This window comes from Sceloporus occidentalis, unplaced genomic scaffold, assembly GCF_023333645.1.
Source record: "Sceloporus occidentalis isolate IW3139 unplaced genomic scaffold, rSceOcc1.0.p SCAF_1, whole genome shotgun sequence".
In the NCBI taxonomy this organism is placed as follows: domain Eukaryota; kingdom Metazoa; phylum Chordata; class Lepidosauria; order Squamata; family Phrynosomatidae; genus Sceloporus; species Sceloporus occidentalis.
In genome coordinates this window covers 219,778,680-219,802,035 of record NW_028316981.1, presented here as the reverse complement: position 1 = coordinate 219,802,035, position 23,356 = coordinate 219,778,680, and the positions used below count along the sequence as shown (strand labels likewise).

The following is a 23,356-nucleotide window of genomic DNA, read 5'->3' as shown; positions in this document are numbered from 1 at the left end:
AAAAATAAAGTATATAGATAGACAGGTAGACTGGAAACACTGAAACATTAAACATATTATCTCAGCCACAAAAGCAGACATTGAAACACTGCAAATTCTTACTTTGTTCATGACTGATATCTATCCTAGATTATACTGAGCTTTTCAGAACTATTTTTTTATACTTCCACTGCAAAACAGAGATCAATTGCCGAGCAATGACAGTCCTTTTTGGCTGGATCATTGTCATTCTCTCTCTGTAGCCAGGATAAAGTAATACTAGGTTTGTTGCCTTAACAAAGCCTTAAAGGCAGGAGGACTGTACATCAAATAAACCACTCTCATTTCAAATAAATAAAAATGAAATGATTATATTAAAATAATGGTTCTACATCTTATGAATGTGGTGTGTATGACTAGATTTTTTTTCCCTTTTAAAAATTCACAGAAAAAAGATACCTTAATGCACACACAAAATGTTTATTAGATTCACAACGTATTGCCTGAAAGAAGTGATAGATTTGAGAAAACCTTGTAAATGCTTTCTGATATGTGAAACTGAAGGCTTTCATGGCTGGTATCCATAGTTTTTTGTGGGTTTTTAAGCTATGTGGCTGTGTCCTGGAAGAGTTTACTCCTGACAGTTTGCCAGCATCTGTAGCTGGCATCTTCAGAAAATGCTGGTGTGAAAATGAGTGGGGTATATATGCTGTGTGACCCTTGGCTGAGAAGAAGTGATTTCCATGTTAATCTCTGTGTTGGTCTGTTGTTGAATGGCAAGGCCTCAGGGAGTCTATTTAATTAGTGATCCACTGTCTGCTGGGAAACCTTCCTGAATCTGGGTGGATTTCATTTGCACTTGCTGGGTCTTGATTTTGGTGTTTTTCACGACTGGTAGTCAACCTTTGTTTACTTGTTTTCTTTCCTGTTTAAGTTGTCTAGGTGTTTGTGGATTTCAATGGCTTCCTTGTGCATTCTGACTTGATTTCTGGTATGTTTTCAGGAGAAAAGGCAGAAACAGCCTAGGCTATAAATATAGTGTTACCTGCAAGGTATTTCCTTACCTTAATGTGTCTGACAGTGAACACAACAGGATCAGCCAAATAAACCTTGTTGCTGAATTCTTTGTTTATTGCTGCTGTAATGATAGGAGAATTCACTATTACGGAATGATTTGTAGACATTGCTTCCAACCCCAGTTTCATGCTGGCATTCTCTGTGGACAGGTAAGGGCCCAGGTTGTTGTACAGGACAAAAGCCACTCGGATTTCACCTGGAGAGGAAAAAGGGGATAATGGGGAGATTATAGCCGTCGTCATAATCCCTTCCTCTAGAGCAGAGTAGCAACCCTTAAAGGTGTCTGTCAGAGATGGAGCTCTAATAGTGGGACATTCTAAAAAGTTGGAGGAAATCCTACCCACGTCAAGAACTAATGTGTTCACGATTCCTATTTTGCAGTGACTTCACAGAAAAGCTAACCCTGCCACTATGGCAGTTATTAAAAAAAAACCCACACCACATAGGTATTATAAATGGTAAGGTGAACATATTTATCATAGTGTTACACAATAAAATTAACTTATTTACAGACATGAGAGTAACTGCAGCATGGCTATTGCTGTACATCAACAGCACTGAGGTGACACTTCTTCATCACCAGAAGACACCAGCAACACTGGAAAAAGAGTGATCTACATGTCGATTGTTCCCATAAGACTTCACACTGACTACTAAATGGCAGCACTGGAGCTACTTCTTTATAGAACAAGGTAGCAAACGAAAGGCCGTACATTGTACCATTAGCTGTCTTTCAATGGGGGCCTTAACAAATCTGTCATGTTTGACTGATCCTTTAAGACAAAAAAACATAGTCCACAGTTCTGCAAGTAAAGACACACTTTCCAGGCTGAAGGTCCCAGTTCCTTCCTCCAGAGTAAGCATGGCTAGTAAAGATCTCTGTCTGACGTCCTGGAGAACTACTGACATTCAGACCAGATGGTTCTAGATTACAGAGAACCACACTTGACTCATGTCATTCTAACGAAGCAAAAACAAAGTGAAGTCATATATATCAGCTACACGAATGCATTGTTTAAACAGTATCATTGTGAAGTGCTGAACTTACCATTTCGACCATTCTGCTTCAGTGTGTTTGCCGAGAGCTGGATAGTGCTACCATAGCCCGTATTCTGTGGAAACCTAAGGCCTTCCAAGTTTCCTTCTGTACTTAATCTTGCTACTTCCAACTCTATTAATATGAAACAAGTAAAAATTGAATTCATGTAAGTCAAAGAGTGCAACTGATAACAAATATGGAAGCCCAAATGTAGTTCTTTTATAGTTCAAATATGCAACAATTATTTATTAAAACCTCTTGAGACACCCATCCCCCTGCAGATATCAAAATCCACCACACTTTTGCCCACTTATAAAATAATTCTTCAACCAGCTTAAGAGCTTCTAGTAAGACTTAGCTCTGAACTAGAACAGCCTCAAAAGGGGCAGTTTCAGGCTTTTTTGCTGGTAACCGCAGAATCGTTGCCATTTCTTGGAGTGGTGGACATGTGTGGAACAGTAGATTGCATGTAGGACAGACTCCAGGAAACCAAGGTTCAGATCCTCACTCAACCATGGAAACCCACTGGGTGATCTTGGGAAAGCCACATTCTCTCAACCTCAAAGGAAGACAATGGCAAGCTCTCTCTGAACAAATTTCCCAAGAAAATTCAGTGATTAGTTCCCCCTAAGGTTGTTGTACATCAGAAACAAGATGAAGGCACACAACAACACAATGTACAAGAGCTCATCTATGTAAAAAAGGTGAGATGCATTTCAACAGAATCTGTGACTGACAACTATGGGAATCACGACTTGTATCTTTCCTGTTCCTTTGTAATAGGAACAGGAATAATATCTTTAAACACAGGGGCCTCTATTAATGTGTGTCCTTTTAACTGACATCACAAGACCTGCCTATACTGTATGTACAGTAATTTGCACCTATGGAGCCTTATAATCTCCACAACTGTGGACATAACCCACCGTGGATCACCCCTGTAGTTGGAATGCAAATCTACATTTATTTACTTTCTTCAAGTAACATCCCCCCCCCCCCCGGACACCTAGGACATCCAAATGAGTAATTTGCACATGAATGCACACCCACACCCTAGAAAAACCCATGTGGGGTTTTTTTTTTTTTGGGGTATAGATTTTCTAAAATAAATTTCTAAAATTTACAAAAACAAGGACAATTTGTACTGGAAGCGTGGGAAAGAAGCAGGATCTTTTTATCATTGCTGATGGTCATGCAAAAAAGTGGGAAAATACTGGAATATGGTGAATAAAACACTATGTGAGATGTTGGACACCACTATCCAGAGACAGCCTGAATTGTATTTACTAAATATGTTGAATAATGAATTAGATAAAGAGCATGGGAAAATCCTTTTTTTATGTGACTACAATGGCAAGAATAATTTATAATTTGGCTTATAAATGGTATATAGAGATACACCAAAAAAAGACGATTGGCTAATAAAACTATATGAAGCTATAGAAATGGATAAATTGACATTGCTGTTAAGAGGTGAAATGGTAAATAAGATTAACAAAGGTGCGGTACAGAACGCCATAAAGCGGCATACCGGTGCCAATTCTAGGGTTAGGGAGCACGCACCAATCGCACGCTCTCTAACCCTAGTACGTGCGGGTGCCGTAACAATGGTGGCGCTGCCATTGTTACATAAGCGCTGTGCGGCATCTGCACATTGTAGTGTGGCGCTTATGTAACAGGTGCTCCAGTGGCGCACTTGTTAAGCCGCCCCTGCAGCTCAAAAAGAACCTGGTTTTTCCAGGTTCTTTTTCCTCCATAGGGAACCCATGTGGTTTGGTGGCTGCGGCTTCCCTCCAGATGAAAATAGACCACCGGCAGGCCGCCCTTTTTGGGCGGTCTGTCCCGGGCCAAAGACTGGGAGAAAGTAACAGAATACCTAAAAAATATGGGAGATATAACTTTTCCCTTGTCATTGGCTAGCATATAATGATATAATAACCTACCTGAACACTTCTGGAATTTTGATTGATGGACCGTTAAAGACAAAATGAATTTGGTAACAGAAATATTACTAAATTTAATAGGAGTATGATAAGAGGAGCAAGGTGTAGACAAATATACAAAACAAAGAATAGTGAAAGAACGCAGATGGAGTTAAAAGAAATAAATAGAACAAAAAGTTGGAAAATGTAGGAATGAAATAATCAGTAGTTGATAGGAAAGGAAGTTGGTGTGGAAGGAGAAAAAGAATGTGAATGAAGTTTAGAATATGTGAGAACAAAGGAGTTGAGGAAGGATTGAAGGAGAAGAAGGAAGGGAAGAAGAATGAGGTAGGAAGGTTAGAGGAAGGAGGAATAAGAAAGGGAAAGATAAGGAAAGAGTAAAGTAAGGGAATGTTAAGATACTGTAGATGTTTGGAAGAGAATGAAGAAAAGGAGAGTTATTGCAATGGGATAAGATACTGTATTGAAAATAAGTTAATGAATTCAAAAATATTAGTTTGAGAGTTTGAAGGATAAGAAAGAACTAAGTGAGTAACGTATGACTTTTAGATGTCTTTTATTGACTACAATAATAGTAATAATTGTATAATAATTACTTTAGTGGTCAGTTATATATGCAGTGCACCCTTGTTATATGCTGGGGTTTGGTTCCAAGATCCCCCGTGGATAACAAAATCTGTGTATGCTCAAGTCCCATTAAATATAATGACATAGCAAAATGGTGTCCTTTATAAAAAATAGAAAATCAAGGTTTGATATTTGAAATGTATACTTTTTTGGAATATTTTCAAATTGTGGATGCTTGAATCTGTGTATAAAAAATCAGTGTATAAGAAGGCCTACTGTAGCTTATATCTATTGTTCCGGGTCCTGTTCTCTTGAGCAGGAAAAAGCAAGCTTGCTCCATCCTCAATATGACATTCCTTTAAGTATTTAAACAGGGATATCATATCATCTCTTAAACTTCTCTTCTCCAAGCTAAATATCCCCAACTCTCTCAGTAATTCCTCATAGGGCATGGTTTCAAGACCCTTCACCATTTTGGTTGCCTTACTTTGGGCACGCTCCAGTTTTTCAACATCCTGTTAAAACTGTGGTGCCCAAAACTGGACACAATATTCCAGGTGCGGCCTGACCAGAGCAGAATAGAGTGGAACTATAGTGGACCCTTGTTATACTCTGGGGTTTGGTTCCAAGATACCCCGTGTATAACAAAATCCGTGTATACTCAAGTCCCATTAAATATAATGACATAGCAAAATGGTGTCCCTTATAAAAAATGGAAAATCAAGGTAAATTTATACTTTTTTTGAACATTTTCAAACCGTGTATGCTTGAATCCATGTATAAAAAATCCGTGTATAAGAAGGGCCAACTGTATTACTTCCTTGATCTAGGCACTATACTTCTATTGATGCAGCCTAAAATTGCATTGGCCTTTTTAGCTGACTAATCACACTGTTGACTCAAGTTCAACTTGTGGTCTACTTGGACTCCTAGATCCCTTTCACAGGTAGTTTCATTCAGCCAGGTGTCCCCCATCCTATATCTGTGCATTTCGTTTTTCCGCCCTAAGCGCAATACCTTAACATTTTTCCATGTTGAATATCATTTTGTTAGCTTTGGCCCAGCTTTCTCATTTATTAAGGTCATTTTCAATTTTGATCCTGTCCTCTGGGGTGTTAGCTACTCCTCCTAATTTGGTGTCATCTGCTAATTTGATAAGTATGCCCCCAATTCTCTCATTCAAGTCATTGATAAAGATGTTGAACAGCACTGGGCCCAGGACAGAGCCCTGTGGGACCCCACTGGTCACTTCTCTCAAGGATGAAAAAGAGCCATTGTTGAGCACCCTTTGGGTTTGGCCAATCAACCAATTACAAATCCATGTAACAGTTGCCTTGTCTAGCCCACATTTTACAAGCTTGTTTGCAAGGATGTCATGGTGAACTTTGTCAAAGGCCTTATTGAAAGCAGGATACACTATATCCACAGCATTCCCATCATCTACCAAGCTGGTAATTTTATCAAAAAAGAGATTAGATTTGTCTGGCATGACTTGTTTCTCTGAAACACCTGTTGACTTTTTTACACAATGGTGTTGCATTCTAGATGTTCACAGACTCTCTGTTTAATGATCTGCTCCAGAATCTTTCCTGGTGTTGATGTCAGACTAACTGGACAATAATTGTTGGGATCCTCTTTTTTCCCTTCTTTGAAGATGGGGGACAACGTTTGCCCTCCTCCAGTCTGTTGGGACTTCTCCTGTTCTCCAGGAGTTCTCAAAGATTATTGCCAATGGCTCCGATATTACATTTGCCAGTTCTTTTAATACTCTTGGATGTAGTTCATCTGGTCCTGGAGACTTATATTCATTTAGATTAACACGGTATTCTTGTACTATCTCTTTGCTTATTCTGTGCTGAAATTCCCCTATTCTGTCCTCTTCTCCTTTATCCTCATGTTAAGCACCCTTTGCCTTTTCTGAGAAGACTGAGGCAAAGAAGGTGTTGAGTAATTCTGCCTTTTCTCTATCTCCTGTTAGCATTTTGCCATCTTCTCCACGCAGTGGCCCTACCGTTTCCTTCTTCTTCCTCTTGCTGCAGACATATTCAAAAAAGCCCTTTTTATGTTCTTAACCTCTCTAGCAAGCCTGAGTTCATTCTGCGCTTTAGCTTTTCTGATTTTACCCCTACACATGCTAGCTATTTGACTGAATTCCTTTTTGGTGATTTCTTATACATGCTCCGTTTAAAACTTAACTCATTTTTCCTCTATCCTGGTTTCTTGAGTCACCTCCCATTTTTCTTTCACATTGGAACTGTTTGGAGCTCTGTGCTTCTCCCTCCAAATGCCCCTGGTTAGAAACCCATGAAAAGACCCCTGTTGGCTTGGCCTTTTCATCAAGCGCGGTCAGCTATAACTGTATAGAGAGTTATCGATTGCTAGCTCCTTCCACAAGCAAGTCTCTGACTCACTTGCTCTAGGAAAAGCCCCCCACTTAGCCCCCTAAATTAAAACAGTTAAAAAGTAACAGTGAACCCTTAAGCACAGTTCCAAGATCTCCTTCTGCTCTTCCAAACAGTCTGCTAGCTTCGCCCCAGTGACTCTCAAAACCCCCATATGCCTCAGAGTCCATTTTGCATTGTGTTTATTTCTACAGTTTCAATTATTTCCACAGGATGAACACTGAGCTCCTCTTGCTCAGAAAATATATGTGAGTTGGAACAGAGTACTTTCCCCACAGTTGTTTTTTTTTTTTTTTTTGCTTAGCTTTGATGGAAGTAATGGTCACCACAATTCGTTTCCTAGCTGCAACATGGTTTTCCTGACACTCAAGAAACTCAGTCAGGAAGAATAGCACAGTGGCAAGAACTTTGCATGTGAAGTTGAAGGTTTTCAGGGCCCTCATTCTCTGACTATGCCAGCCACAAATTCGGGTGAAACGTCAGGAATAAATTATTCTAGAACACAGCCACATAGCATGAAAAACCCACACAAAAGTTTGCATAGTTTTGGCCTGGAATTTGCATATTCCAAAGTATTTCACGAAATTATTCTGCACAAAAACACACTTAGGTCATCAGTACAAAGGCTGTGGAGGGTTGTGTAAAATACTGTTTCCAGAGAGCCATATGGCATTTTTAATGTTCAATATTGCTGGGAGTGTTTGTGTAAAAATGATAACCTCATGAGTTATTCTAGGCAGCAAGCAACATTTTCTCTGCAGAATATAACATTTCCATTCAGAAAATACTGTTGTCTGTACAAGATGGTGAAATACTAAGATTACAATGAAAAGGTAAAACTACTTATGTTGCTTCAATGTTTCCCCAAAAAGAGAACTGTGTGATAAGGGATCTGGGTTTCAAATCAAGATTGAGAGGCAGTCACCTGGTTAATCTCAACAAGTTGAAATCTGCAGGACCAGATAAACTTCATCCCAAAGTACTACCAAATAGTATTGAAGCCAACCAGGTTGTTATACGGCAGCTATTTGGCATTTCTTCATTGCTAAGTAACTGTTCCTGAAATTAGGCAACACCAAAGCTGTCATATTTTTGTAAAAACCTACAAAACGTCTACTGGGAATATTTCTTTCATGGTATTAGAATACTAGCTAAATGAGATAGAAAAAAAGCCAGTGCCACTTTCCTTCTAGGTATCAGAAGCATCACTAGTTTCATCTAACATTTCTGCTACCCTTGAAATTCACTGGATTCTTCAATTGAATGGGAACCATATTTTGTCTGCCAAACCATACCCAAAATCCACTATGCAATGCCACTCGATAATTCTTGACCAATTATTTTGGTTAATTCTATTGAAGACTTACAGACTACAAGTATCTAAATCCCACAGCCTCCTAATTTTGAAAACTTTATTATCATTTGGTTGTCAAAACCCCCCAGATAGGAACACAACTGAATACCAATGCAACAAATTCCCCTCAATTATTTTTGCTACTTACGAATGTTGTCAGTACTCTCCCTCACAATGTCAGTCTTGAGAAGGTTGTCAGCAAGCACAAAGGCACTTTCTTCCACAGTGTCTAGTAACATGGTTGCTGCACGCAACTGGTCACTTGCAGGTAAATCCCTCCAAGCATTCAAAGCCTGTGGCTGAAGGAGGTTATTGACAGTTTCAACCATGGCCTGTGAAGAAAAGGGGAAAAACATTTTCTATGAGACTCTTTCACCCATAAGAAGTGCAAATGTTGGTCTCCTGTAATTTAATAGTTGGTGTGCTTCTACAGCTCTTTGTTTTCTCTCTAACTTCCACTCAGCATTCCTGAGCTAAACCTTAACAAATTGGTATGTTCGGATCACCTGGGCCCAGCACACTGTTTGGAATATTCCCAAATTTTCTTCTCTATCATTCTTAGGAGGCCATAATGGAGACAGGGGCAGGAAATCACTCCTTTTCGTGCACACATATATGGGCCTGATCAGGCTCTACAGAACCAGTCAAGGACATCAAACTGATGTAAGCTGGGTTGGTAATAAAAGCACCCCTTCAACAATTCTTATTTCCCAAGTAATTATCTTATGCATTGCACCTGCTCACCACTGGCCAATGTTACCAGTGAGTCTGAATTTTATTTTCCTAACAGTTCCCAAAAAGAAAACAGTTGTTGGATTACAATTAGAATGGCACAGACCCAGAGCTCCTGCCGAATCTCTGATTTAGACTGATGTCCTCTCTCTTTTTTGACCAACAAGAAGTAGGAGACCATGTTTGGGTGTAAGGTCCTGCCTGCACAGACCACATAAAGCATACCCACCCCACTTCCTCTTGGTGGGGAAACCAGATGGTCCAAACCCAGGTTCTGGTGCAAACTGACCAGATGATGTCCAGCCTCGTAACCCCTCTCACTACACATTAAAATACCACCCTGCTTGCTCTGGATCTTCCCAGAAGATTCAGGCCCCTCCATTCCAATGTCAGGTGACTGTTTGAAATGCATCCTCCTGTGCCGCAAGTCTTTTGCTCTTAAGGGTAAGAGAATGAACAGTGATGTCATTGTGGGGGGTGCACTACAGATCCCCAAGCCAGGACTTAGGTGACTACACACTTCCTGGAACAAATGGCCACACACTCAGAAAGGAGAAAGGTTGTAGTAATGGGAGATTTCAACTATCCTTTCCTGATATTTGTTGGAAGTCAAACTCTGCCAAAAATTTTTAGGTCTAATTAATTCCTCAGTTGTCTAGCAGGCAGTTGTCAAGAAGGCGGAAGAGGCAACATGGATAACCAACAAGGATGATCTGGTTAATGGGGTGCAAGTGATGCGATCCTTAGGTGGAAGTGATAAGGTTCTCCTGGAGTTTGTTATACAGTGGAAAGTAGAAACCAGGCATAGTCACAAATGCATTCTAGATTTTAGTAGAGCTGATTTCAGTAAACTTAGGGAAATTCTGGTAGTGATCTTGTGGTCAGGAAGACTAAAAAAATAAGAGTGTTCACAATGGATGGAAGATTGTTAAAAGTGAAAATTTTCAATTTCAAAGAATTCCACTGAGGAAGAAAAAAATGGGGGGGGGGTGTCTAAAGAAACAGGATGGATGTTTAAGGAACTTTCAGTTGAGCTAAGATTTAAAAGGGACATGTACAAGAAATGAAAGAAGGGGGAAGTCACCAAAGAGGGGCTCAAACAAACAGCCAGCTTATGCAAGGAGAAAGTCAGAAAAGCTAAAGCATGAGCCTAAATGAGTTCAGGCTTGCTAGAATGATTAAAAACAATAAAAGGGACTTTTTTTGATTATGTCAACAGTAAAAGGAAGAAGAAGGAAACGGTAGGGCCATTGCATGGAGAAGATGGTGAAATGCTAACAGGGGACAGAGAAAAGGCAGAAATCTTCTTTGCCTTGATCTTCTCCCAAACAGTGCTCAACTTGGGGAAAGTGGAGCAGATGAAGCAATAGGGAAAATGCAGCAAAGAATAGGTAAAATAATATTTGGTTACTCTTAACGAAATGAGGTCTCCAGGGCCAGAGGAGACTACATCCAAGGGAATTGAACGATATGGCAGAAGTAAACAACAGAATGTGGGAGGATTATGATGATGGAAGATTTTTTTGGTAATAATAATAATAATAATAATAATTCTATTTTTACACAGGAAACAGAATATTATTTAAAAGGTAAGCCATGACGGCTTTATACACTTGTACTTTGTATTTGTTATTCTTGTTGACATCAGTCTAGTACCTTGCCTAATATATATTGTTGCTTTAAGAGTGACTGCATTGGCCAGAGACTCTGGGCAGGGAAGAGCAAGGGGGACCTGAGGCTACTGCCTGATTTTTGTACAATTTGTAATTCACTGTACTTAACTGTATTTATGAGAGCCGGCGTTGTGTACTGGTTTGAGTGCTGGACAAGGACCCCTGGGGGAACAGGGCTCGAATCCCTGGTTGGCAATGGAAATGCACTGGGTGTCCTTGGACAAGTCACACTCTCTCAGCCTGAGAGGAAGGCAAGGGCAAACTCCCTCTGAACAAATTTTGCCATGAAAAACCCTATGAAAGGCTCCTTGGTCAGAAATGACATGAAGGCACTCAACAACAATTCGGTTTAACCCTACCCTTCTGAAAGATGCAAAGCTCAGAAACTTCAGATTCATTCAAATGATTCATAACTACTAAGTTGGCAGCCCAGTCAGAAAACCCACAGAGGCGTGTTCCTGACGGGCCCTATGGGGCACCGTCGCCTTGCCCCTTGCGCATAACGACTATGTCAAAATGGCGGCGTTGCATATAGATGGGCACCGCCATTTTGATGTCGTGGACGCACAGCGCCTGGACGTTGTGCATCGGAAGTGGTGCTGCAAGTGTGCGCCTTGTGCCGCCTCTTCCGGGGCACAGGAAGAAGCACCATTTTGGCGCTTCTTTGTTGCTGCGCCCGGGAACCGCGCGGTTTGGCTGCTGCGGTTCCCGGATGCAGCAACCGGCAGCGGCGTGAGACTGCCCCTTCTGGGCGGTCTGTAACGCGCCAAAGATTCCTTTCAGTTCTCAGTCCAATGTCTTGGAAGGAAACATGATAACAATTCCAAAGTGTGAAACAGATTGGCAGCTTACAGCACTAGTTCCTTGTCCCTGAATACTGTCTCCCACTTCTCTCCCAAAGGGATGGGCTTTGTCATACTCAGTCCACTTGCTTTCAGCCCATCAAGTAGCAGTTTGAAACCCCCTCACTGCCGTATGTGCCCAGGTACATCCATTGCCAGATACGCAGTAGAATTCTCACAGAGGGCTATCCATGCCCACTCATTCTATAGGTCACTACCATGTAAAACTAGCCTACTCCCTATAAATGTTGTGGGGCTCCACCGTCTTGGGATTCATCTGCTCTTGTTACAAGCCCATCAAAATCTTAGGGGGTGATACCTTCCAGAATATTATTCCATTTGTTCTTAGGGCTGTGCATTTTTTTTAGTGGACAAGTTGGGAGCCTAGAAATGCCTGGTCCCAAATGAAGCACAACAAAGATTCAGACTGCATCCCTCCCTGCATTTTATCCAAGGTAATTTTGTTCTTTCTGTATTTTTTATTTTTCCCAGATAAGTCAAGATCCAGGGAACTATTTTAGGTACCTTATTCCAAATTCTATTTTTTTCAACCAAACTGTATGGTTACAGGGTCCTTAATAAAGATCTTGTTATCTATTCAATCTCCTGATCATCACTTGTACTCTTATTACCAAAAGAACAACTACATTAGCCTAGTTCTTAGTATGCTCATAACTTTATTTGAATATGTCTTTGAACATTTTTTGGCTGTTTCTAGACAACATGATACTCAGGAGGTACCATGATGATTGCCTCATTTCAGGTATGTCTCCAGACAGCTGTAGACCAAACAGTACCCGGCATCTTTTGTGCACTTCCAAGTATTTATGGCCAATTAAGAAGTGAGAACAAATAGGTCCTAGAACAGATCAAGCTAGAAATCTCCCTGGGACCAGAATGACTAAAGTGAGGCTGTAGTACTTTGGCCACATCATGAGAAGGCAACACTCATTGGGAAAGACAATTATGCTAGGAAAGGGCAGCAGAAAGAGTGGAAGACAACACACCAGATGGTTAGACTTGATCAGGGAAGTCAAGGGCCTAAATCTATGAGACCTAAGCAGACCAGTGGAGGACATAGGGATTTAGGGCTGCCTCATCCACAGGGACTCCATGACTTGAGGTTAACTCAAGGGCAGTTAACAAGTAAGTGAGGGCTATTTGTACTCCCTTTATATGGATAAACATACTCAAACAAACAAACAAACAACAAACAGCTTCAGTTATATACCGCTTCATACTGAACTAACAGTGTCTAAGCAGTTTATAACAGTAAGCTAATTGCTCCCCAAAATCTGGGTACTCATTATAGCGACCTCAGAAGGATGCAAGCCTGAGTCAAGCTTGAGCTCTTTTGTTGGTATTCAACTTGCAGCCTTATGGTTTTCAGTGAGTGGCTGTAGTACAGGCATTTAACCACTGCGTCAGCAGGGCTCCTACTCACTTTTAATTTCTTTGGTTTTCTTTGTCTCTCTGAAAAAATATTCTACCCCCTCCCCATTGAAGTCCATTTTGTACCACTGTTACTTTATCTTACTACCCATACCTTCTCAACTCTGGTCATAATATTCCCTTTGTGCATTTCCTGCTTTTTAATTGTCAAACGCTAATTCCTCACCTCCATCTTTCCTTACCTCTACTTTAACTAGTAAAGCTAGTCTATTACAAGTATATTGCTTATGGTGGTGGGAGGAAGCAATAACTATGGGGCATCTTTTCATAAATATTTAATGATACCATAAAGTTTTGTCCTTTATACCCAGTCTTTGTAAGGACACTGAATGACCTCATTTGAAAAAGTTAATTTGTCAGTTTGTGTTCAATCACAGTGTTTAATTTATCAGATACAAAATAGCAGTGAAGGTGGAGTCAATCACAAAATTATATCAGTATGCAAAGAGATCTTGTTAGTACCTTTGAGACTAACTGTGTGAAATGAGACGGTAGCATAAGCTTTAGTAGTCTCTGGTCCAAAATACACTGCAGAAATCATCCAGTTTGAGACCGCTTTAACTGACCTAGCTCAGTGCTAGGGAATCCTGGGAATTATAGTTTCTTGTGCCACCAGAGCTCTCTAACAGAGAAGGCTAAAGGTCTCAGAAACCTACAGTTCCCAGAATTCCCTCGCATTGAGCCAGAGCATTTAAAGCGATCTCAAGATGGATTATTTCTGCAGTGTGTTTTGGACCTTGGTCTACTTCTTCAGATTAGCTGGTGCCCTGGAAGAATTGTATGGATGCTCACGGAAATGCAAAAGTTGTGGGTATGGTCATGAGGGGACAAAGTCAGCTTTAACAATGGTCATTGAAGGACAAAAGCAGGAGTCACGATGCTGCCTAAAGCCAGGTTGGGTGGATGTCCATATTAAATGGTGCAAAGGAGTTTTGGAATGTGATGTGGGAAGGCTAGGGAGTGGAAAGGACATATGTTAAACTGGCTAAGTGCATTCAATATTACAATATGTGTAGTGTGCCAGGAAGCCATCGTTTTTGTTGTTGGATTGGAGTTTATGAATACATTGTAATTCAGCTGTTTCTCTTTCTAATCTCACTTTGTAGTTTTTTAATTCAAGGACTGCTGTTCTGAGGTCAGAGATGAAACACCTAGAAAGACTGAAGTGTTCTGCAACAGGCTTTCTCATTTCTAATATCTGATTTATTTATTTTTAAAATTATTACAGTTTCTTAAACAATTTAAAAATTACAATATTTCATTCATATCAAAACACCATCATGTAACATACAACATCCATTGTACATCATACATTCTACAATCAATCCATCACTTGATCTCACCCATAAACATTGAATCCCCTCTACCCACCCTCTCACTTCTTTAACCCTAACTTCTTGTCATCTTATTTTCTTATCTTCATGTCTTCTTCCCTTCTTCTCTTCTTATCCTATCTATCCCCATACACAACAAATTAACATTGCAACATTACAAATGAAAAAGAGTGATTCCTAAAAGAGAGAATACTTTATTATTATTTCCTTCTTTAAGTTCCCTCCTTATTACAAACTACTTTCTTAAACTTTTCTTGTTACATCTCTCTCCTAATCCCTTCTAACTTCTTTCCCTTACCTCCTACCTTCTTTGTTGGACCACACTCATCTATCTCCAACAAATTACATTCATGCACCTTCTTCAACTTCCATTTACCCTGTTGTCTGTCCTTCTTTCTTTCCTCTCTTCTCACTCTTCTTCATTCGTTCCACTCAACTATGAACTTCCCTCCTGACCTATTAGGGATTATAACATATTGTTTCTCAGCCCTCTTGAAGACTGATTTAATTAAAATTAATTACCTACAAAATTATATATAATCTGTCCCCTGTGTGAAATATTAAATTCTCTTTATTTAATTCACACGTTTTCACGAATACTTCTAGCTATACTATAATCCTCTTGTCTATTTAACCATATACTTCTCATTCCATATTACCTCCAAGTATAACATATTCTTATTTATTGCAAGAAACATGACTGAGTTAAATTAAATAAAACCTTTTCCTAATTGTTTTACCCATATCTTGTACTCTATCATTAATATTATCAATTATCATTATCAACATCATTCTCTTTTAACTTTACCCTAAGGTTTAGGATAATTTCATTTCACCTTTTTAATCATAAAAAGAAACTGTTTCTAAGTCTCCCTTCCCATTCTTTTTGTAGATATTGTAAAATTGGTTTCCATTCATTTTCTCCTTTCTTTCTCTTATCTCCTTTCTTTCCCAATCTTAAAAATTGTGTAAGATCATCCATTTCAATTAAATCATATAGTTTTAGCTTCCATTCCCTTAAACTTGCTAAACGTTTGGATTTCCATTTTTGTGCCAATTTAATCCTTGCAGAAATGATCAAATAAAATATCCCCCCCCCCCCCCCCCATATTTCTTATCCATATAGTCATCCCACAGGTTTAACAAAAATATCTCTGGTCGGGCTTGTATTGTTTCCTAAAGTATAAAATTAATAACATCACACACGTAATCCAATAATTTTTAACTACCTTACAGGTCCACAGACAATGGTATAATGTGCCAGGTTCATTCCCACATTTCCAACAAAGGTTGTTTTTGCTTTTGTATATTTTCAATATTTTATTTGGTGTAAGGTACCATCTATAAAAAGTTTTTCTTAAATTTTGGGATGGTGTATATTTTAATCTTTTAGTCCATACTTTCTCCCATATTTTTAATTCGAGAGTATGTCCAAAATTTTGGCCCATTGAATCATATTTTCCTTGATTGCTTCTTCTTCTAAATCCCATTTTAATAACAGTTTATAAAAATTGCCAATCCATTTTTTGTTATCTCCTTTCCAAATTTTATCAAATTCATTTAAGTTCATATCCAATCCTTGTAATTTGAGATTCATTTTGAAACGCTCTGAGATTTTTCTGTATTCAAACCAGTTTAAGTTATATCCCTCAACATTTAGCTCTTCCCGTGTTTTCAGTTTATAGTTACCCAATTTATCTTTACTTAAGAGCTTTTGGTAAGTTAACCCATTTGTGCCTTGTTTCTTTTCTCTGAATTGCTTCTTGCGGGGAGAACCAGAATGAGAATTTTGGCATAATTCTCACTTTATATGTGTTCCAGATATGAAATAGCAAGTGTCTCACACAATGAGAGTTAAAATTCTTATTTGCTCTAACTTTCCCATCTGATTTATGTCCAATTATCCTCTGGAGTAGAAACTGGCCTGTTTGCCTAATGTAAGTGCGGAAGAACTTCACTGACAGAGGATGGCACATATCACATTATCAGATGAGCAAGTGAAACTGCCTCCAATATTGTTGGTTATGTGGTTGGGTCCCGTGAGGACATTTCCTGAGTAGATGTTTGGGAAGAGTTGGCATGTGAGTTTGTGCCAAGGTCTTGTACCTGTCTCCTCATGCAGCCCCTTCTCTTTTGAGAGATAATAAGAAATAAAATGACACATGAGATGAGGCTACTATATTATTACTGCTAAAAAGTCACTGCTTATAGAAACAGGCCCAATCTACTTTAGAAATTCAGAGGCAAGATTGTTAAAGCACTGAAGTGTAATGGTTGCCCTTCATTTTGGATCAACATACTTTTCTTTCCTGGGGGAGGTGTTCAGATTTTACCAGCTCTGATCAAACCTATCCTTTGCTGTTTTGGAAGCTAACATTCTGACTACCTATTTCGAATATGTTTTCCTATTTTTGATGTGTGTATGGAGTGGGAACAAATCTCATTATATTTTACCAGCTGACTGAAGATGCCAGCCACAGATGCTGGCGAAACGTCAGGAAGAAACTCTTCTAGAACATGACCACACAGCCTGAAAAACCCACAAAAAACTATGACTGAAACACTTCTCAGGTTTTCCAAGTCTTAACTGTAAGCATAATATAAGCTAAAGCTTCTCAGATCAAATTGTTTTTAATAGATAACAACACCACAAGGTATTTTTCTCCAAGCTCCTTTGGAGTTTTATCACATGGGAGGAATTTCTCTTAATTTTGAATGAAAAGAAAGTGGGGCCAGAACGCATTCACATGAATTTGCTACTTCAGTGAATTTACATGCATTCGAACTGACTTCCCATTGCCCGAAAATAGCTTGCCATTGTCCAAAATTGCATGTGGTAGTCTATCACGCAATAACATGAAAACCCATCATTGCATTCAGACTGACTTCCCATTGCCTGAAATTGTGTGTGGTAGTCCATCACGCAATAACGTTAAACCCCATGATTGCATTTGGATTGTCATTGGATTATACTTCCAATTTCCCTTGTCTGATAAACTCCTTTGACACAGGACAAATAAAGAAATAGTGGGGGAGGTCCTTGACTTCATTCTGACCACAGTGATACTTGTTCCTGAAGACACAGGGGCTAAACAGACTGGCGATAAATGCCGGCATCGGGGTGCAGTGGGGGTGTGGTGACTGCACACTACATGCCCTGACTCCGTCCCGATGCCAACATCATGCTGTGCACCTGAAAAGACAGCGGGTGGCATCATGCCATTTCTTTGGCGCAGTGTTTAGACAAGCTGCACCAAAGAAACCCAGAAAAGCCTCCACTGCTGCAGCAAGGGCAGCCTTTTGCCACTTTAAAAAGGAGCATCATTTTTAGAGCCAGAAAAATGTTGGATCAGGCACGTGGCATGCGGTTGCTGTAGCCCCAATCCAGCGCTGAAAGGGGTAGTGTCAAACTGCTGCTTCGGGCCCATATAGTTAGATCCCTATAGTTTTGCTAGGCAATTTTCTGACATTCCTTTCTGTCTTAACCAGAAATTAAAGATAAACAGACAGATCTTCATTAGCCAGGATTGTGATTCCATTTCCAACCACAAATACTGTATTTGGGTGCATCTTGGGAACTCAAGAGAACTTTTAAATTTCTGTTCTGGATGCCATCCAAATCTGCAGCAACTTGAAAGCCCCCAAACTCAGATCTGTACAACACCTGGGGCTGGAGTTTCTGTTCAATTATATGCAAAATTGGGGAGACCTGCCTGCCTCCTGTGGTACACCAAAACCTAATAACTGCATTTATGAGCTGCTCAGCCTTGAGCTTTTTAGCTCTGACATGAAGTTGTCATGAACCAGAAGCAGCAAACACTATATCTAAGTACCACTATAAAGTCACCTGTTCTGTCTTATTTTGCCTGATATGCTCATTGTGCTTTCTACGTCCACCTCTGAAAACTACAACTTTGGTCTTTTCATAATTGGATGACAATTTGTTGGCTGAACAATATACATCCAGATTAGCCAGGAGTCTTCTAAGTCCAATTTCAGCACAAGAGAGGAATACCATGTCACTTGCATAAAGAAGCAGGGGGACTTTCCTTCCACAAATTGATCTGGGGGAGAATTTATCATTGCTTATATGATATAAATATCATTAATGAAAAAGTTAAAAAGAGAAGTGTCAATATGTAACCTTATTTAACCCCTCTACATGTTGGAATGGATTCCATAAAAGATTCCAGTGAGGAGAATCTCACCTTCACGATGTATCAGTATAAAGTATTCTGACAACAAACAAAATGCAATGATCAATGTTGGTATTAGATACCTTAAGACACACACAAAAAAAAAAATATCAGTAGTGTCAAAAGCAGCTTTCAGATCAACAAATGCTATATAAAAATATCCTTTCCTGTGTCATGAGTATATACTGGATGGTTCAGCACCAAGTTGCCCAAGGTGGAACATTCACTCCTGAATCCCGCCTGTTCTTCAATAAAGATACTGTTTACTGTGGCCCAGTTCTCTAACCTGTCTAAAAGATACTGGGGATATTTTTTGCTACTATATCTAACAGACTAATTGGAGACAGAGAAGATTTATTATCTTTTTCCAATAAATGATGGAGAAAGAAAAGGAAGGAACACTGTCATTCTTGGATGTCCTGGTCATCCGCAAACCAAACCACCATTTGGGCCACACAGTATACAGAAAACCTACACAAGAACTCCAACCATCACCCAGGACAAAACAGAAGCACAATAAAAACATTGGTAGGCTGGGCAAAAAGGATCTGTGAACCCCATCTCCTGGAAGACGAATTGAAGCACCTAGACTGGGCTCTACAGGCTAATGATTACTCCATCTCCAACATCAGAAGGGCTTCCAGACCCAGAAAAACCCAGAGGAATGAAGACAAAAAACCACCTAAAGGGAAGATATACATCAAAGGAGTCACAGACAGAACAGGGAAACTGGTGAGGAAACACAACCTCCAAATGATCTACAAGCCCAACAAGAAAATTCAGCAAATGCTGCGCTCAGTGAAGGACAGCAGAGACCCTCCCACAGCCACCAGAGTTTATCATATATCATGCAGCTATGGACAAGTCTACACAGGAACTACCAAATGCAGTGTTCAAACACAAATCAAGGAACACTAAAGCTGGGCCAAAGCTAACGAAATGATATTCAACACAGAGAAATGTAAGGTACTGCACTTAGGGCAGAAAAATAAAATGCATAGATATAGGATGGGGGACCCCTGACTTAACGACACTACATGTGAGAGGGATCTCAGAGTCCAAGTAGGCCACAAGTTGAACATGAGTCAACAGTGTGATGTAGCAGCTAAAAAGGCTAATGCAATTTTAGGCTGCATCAATAGATGTATAGTGTCTAGCTCAAGGGAAGTAATAGTGCCACTCTATTCTGCTTTGGCCCCACCTGGAATACTGTATCCAGTTCTGGGCACCACAATTAAAAAAGGATGTTGAAAAACTGGAGCGTGTCCAAAGGAGGGCGACTAAAATGGTGAAGGGTCTGGAAACCATCCCCTATGAGGAATGACTTAAGAGAGCTGGGGATGGTTAAGAGGTGATATGATAGTCCTGATAATCACTATCTTCAAAGGGCTCAACCATGAAGTTAGCTATTCTGTCTAGGTGGAATTTTAAAGACTGATGTAATCTATAACACTGGAACCTCATGAAGAAACATAGGTGAAATCTCCACATACATCCTGTGGTCATCTCCAATTGATACATCTATAGTTGATTTTATATAGGAACTTTGTCAGAGAGATTCCATTCACATTAATAAGGGAAGTCCTAGAATTTCAAAGGGGAGAGGGAGACGTAGTCATCATCTGCTTCTATGCAAGTCATAGCTGATAGGTGCTGAATGTTATCTATTAAAGGTCACGACTATAATTACGACAACATACAGGTAAGACTTTTTTTAGGTGTCTACAAAAGTGGAGAGGGAGTCTCAAAGGGATGTCTTTGACTTGGGACGATGTCATCACTGTGCGTCCTATGATGGAAGGGGCTGCCAGACCTCCTCTGATCTTTCCCTGCTCATCTTCAAGCAGGGAACTCTCATGGTGGGGCAGCTTTGGGGCCTCACAGTAAGTCAAAGGGCTGGTCTTAATGACCATTTGGAGCAGGTTCAGAGAAAGCAACAAGGATGATAAGAGGTATGAAGAACAAAAATATGAGAAAGCATTGAAGGAGTTGGGCATGATCAGTCTGGTAAAGAGAAGACTGACATGATCTTTAAATTCCTCAAGAGCTGTTACAGAGGGTGCAACCAGGTCTAATGGTTTTAAATTAGAGGAGGGTAAATTTTGGTTGAATATTAAAAGGCAGATCTTGACTGTAGGAGTGGTAGGGCAATGGAATAATTTGCCTAGAGAAGTGGTGGGGTCTCCTTCTCTGCACCGCTTCAAACAGAGCAGGGGGTTGGATCTTATGGCCCATGCAGTCCTCCCAAATTTATGATTCTATGAACTGAGGCCAAGATGGAAGATATTTGTGTCTGACCCACCTTGGTTTTTTTTTGCGGTTTGTTAACTTGTATCTTCAATTAACGCTATGTCTACAGTTTTGAGAGAAGAGGTTGCAAAGAGGGATAGTCAAGTGCTGTTCTTTGTCAACAAATGTCTTCCTTGGAAGGGTATGAGGCCCTTTGGGACAGCTACACCAACTGCTCCCTCTCTCTAACGCCGCACAATTGGTCCTTGTTGTTTGGGGCTCTCAATTGGAGGTACTGGTCTATCTATTCAGATATGACAAAATCCATCCTGACTTTGCAAGGTACTTAGTTATCTCTGAAGGTCCAGTTCAATGAAAGTAAACTGCACATTTAGTCTCTGTCTAAATAGCAATGACTTGTACCTTGAACCAGATGTTTAACATTCCAGCAACACCCTATGAGCAGCGGCCCCTGGAATTTAGAGGTGTGACTTTCTAGCACTTTCCTGGGCAACCTTTTTCCAAGCTCTGTGTGTGTATGAGAAAAAGAGAGCGAGAAAGAGAACGAGAGGAAAGCTGCAATAATAATAATTGTTAACTGCCCTCCTGATGACGACACTGTGGATGGACCTCCAAACCCCTCTGTCCTTCACTCAGGCCCTACAAATCTAGGTCTGTGTCCTCCCTAATTGAGTCTATCTATCTGGAGTGCAATTTTTCTCTTTCTGCTGCCCTCTACCTTTCCTAGCATCATTTTATTTTCTATTGATTCACTCCTTCTCATGTTGCGGCCAAAGTACTACAGCCTCAGTTTCATCATCTTGGCTTCCAGAGAGAGTTCAGGCTTGATATGTTCCAGGACCCATTTGTTTGTATTTTTGGCTATCCATGATATCCTCAGCACTTTTCTCCAGTGCCTCATCTCTAATGAGTTGATTTTCTTTCTTTTACATCTGTACATGGTTGTGGGGAATACAATGGCTTGGATGATTGTGACTTTAGTGATCTGTTGTATATCTTTACACTTTAGGATCTTGTCTAGTTCTTTTGTAACTCCCCATTCCTAATCTTCCTCTGATTTGTTGACTGCAGTCTCTGATCTGATCAGTGTTTGATCCAAGCTATAGGAAATCTTTAACTATTTTGATTTCTTCATTATCTAGAGATTGAATGTATGTAGACCTCCATGGTAATTGTTTTTGTTTTCTTTAAGCCTGTATTTGCACTTTCTTCCTTGATCTTCCTTAGTAGTTGTTCCAAGTCCATGATGTTTTCTGCTAGTAGTATGGTGTCGTCCATATATCTTAGATTGTTGACGTTCCTTCCTTCTATTTTCACTCGTCCTTCTGAGTCTAAACCTGCACTTCTTATGATATTTTCAGCATACAAGTTGAACAGGTAGGGTGCTAATACTTATGTGTATATAGTAAAATCATATCTGGTTCATATGTGCAACACACTGAATCCCATTTCCTACCACATTTCTATTAATGAGAGGTCAGAAGCAACCCCCTTTTCAAGTAGAATCTCAGGTCCACATGCCTAATTTAGCTCACACTGGTCCTCTATCTAGCAATGGCATTGCTTTTGCCCTCATTAATGGTCACAAATCTGAGATAATGAGTCATTGAAAGTGTAGGACATTTTTGCAGTGAAATGAACTCTGGTTTGCAGTTCTAGAAGGTATTCTATGGAACAGGAGCTTAGGTTTGCCAACAAACAAGGTTTTGTTTATAAGGACTGAGTTATGCAGACCGACAAGAATTTGCATGGTACAGAAGCTCAAGTGCTGACTGGGAAAGTTTCGTATGGTGCATGAGATTACCTTTACAGACTGCCAAGGTTCTTGCGTAAGATGCTATATTGGGGCAAATTTATAGATTTATATCTGCCCCTCTCCCATTCTACTTTAGTTAAACCCTGTTAGCTCCACCCACTCCTGAGACATATATCCAAGGTCCTTCCCAAATTGAAATTCAGCTCCTGGTCTAGAAAGATTTGTTATGGTGTGCCTTCAGGTCATTTCTGATTTATGGAAACCCTAATGTGGTTTTCTTGGCAGAATTTGTTCAGAGGGGGTTTGTTCTTTCCTCCCCCTGAGGCTGAAAGAGTGTGATGTACCCAAAGTCAGCCATTAGGTTTCCATGGCCAGACAGGGATTCAAAGCCTGGTCTCCCAATGCTCAAACCACAACATCACTCAATACTCAATACACCACTGGCTCTCACAGACAGGGCTGCCCTCCCCTGTCACAGAAGGCTTTTTGATGGCAGGTATGACCTACTGCAAATGCAAACTGATATATCATACACGATGGTGGTACAAAGAAATCTTCATTAAGTCCCCCATATTATGGTAGATTTCTCATAATTTGTCCATTTAAAAATTCAAACCATGTCTGTTGCTAGACGCAATATTAATACAAAGAACGTGGAAGTGAAAAGGGGAAAAGAACTATCACGATGAACAGGGTAAGAAGCCCCACGTGGCTAAACCAAATGAAAGAAATACCTTCACTGCTGGTTTCATTCCCCCTT

General features: G+C 40.0%; 1 protein-coding gene across 26 annotated transcripts in view; it reads right to left on the bottom strand.

The window, feature by feature from the left end:
• The window catches only part of ADGRL3 (adhesion G protein-coupled receptor L3), a 495,567-nt gene that overhangs the window by 138,866 nt on the left and 333,345 nt on the right, over positions 1-23,356 (bottom strand). For all 26 annotated transcript variants that reach the window (XM_089489004.1, XM_089489005.1, XM_089489003.1 and 23 more), the window contains 3 exons: positions 8,510-8,693; positions 2,105-2,227; positions 1,044-1,252 (listed from right to left, as the gene is read on the bottom strand). In XM_089489004.1, the coding sequence (XP_089345130.1) occupies positions 1,044-1,252; positions 2,105-2,227; positions 8,510-8,693 (516 nt within the window). The remainder of the gene's footprint in view (positions 1-1,043; positions 1,253-2,104; positions 2,228-8,509; positions 8,694-23,356) is intronic.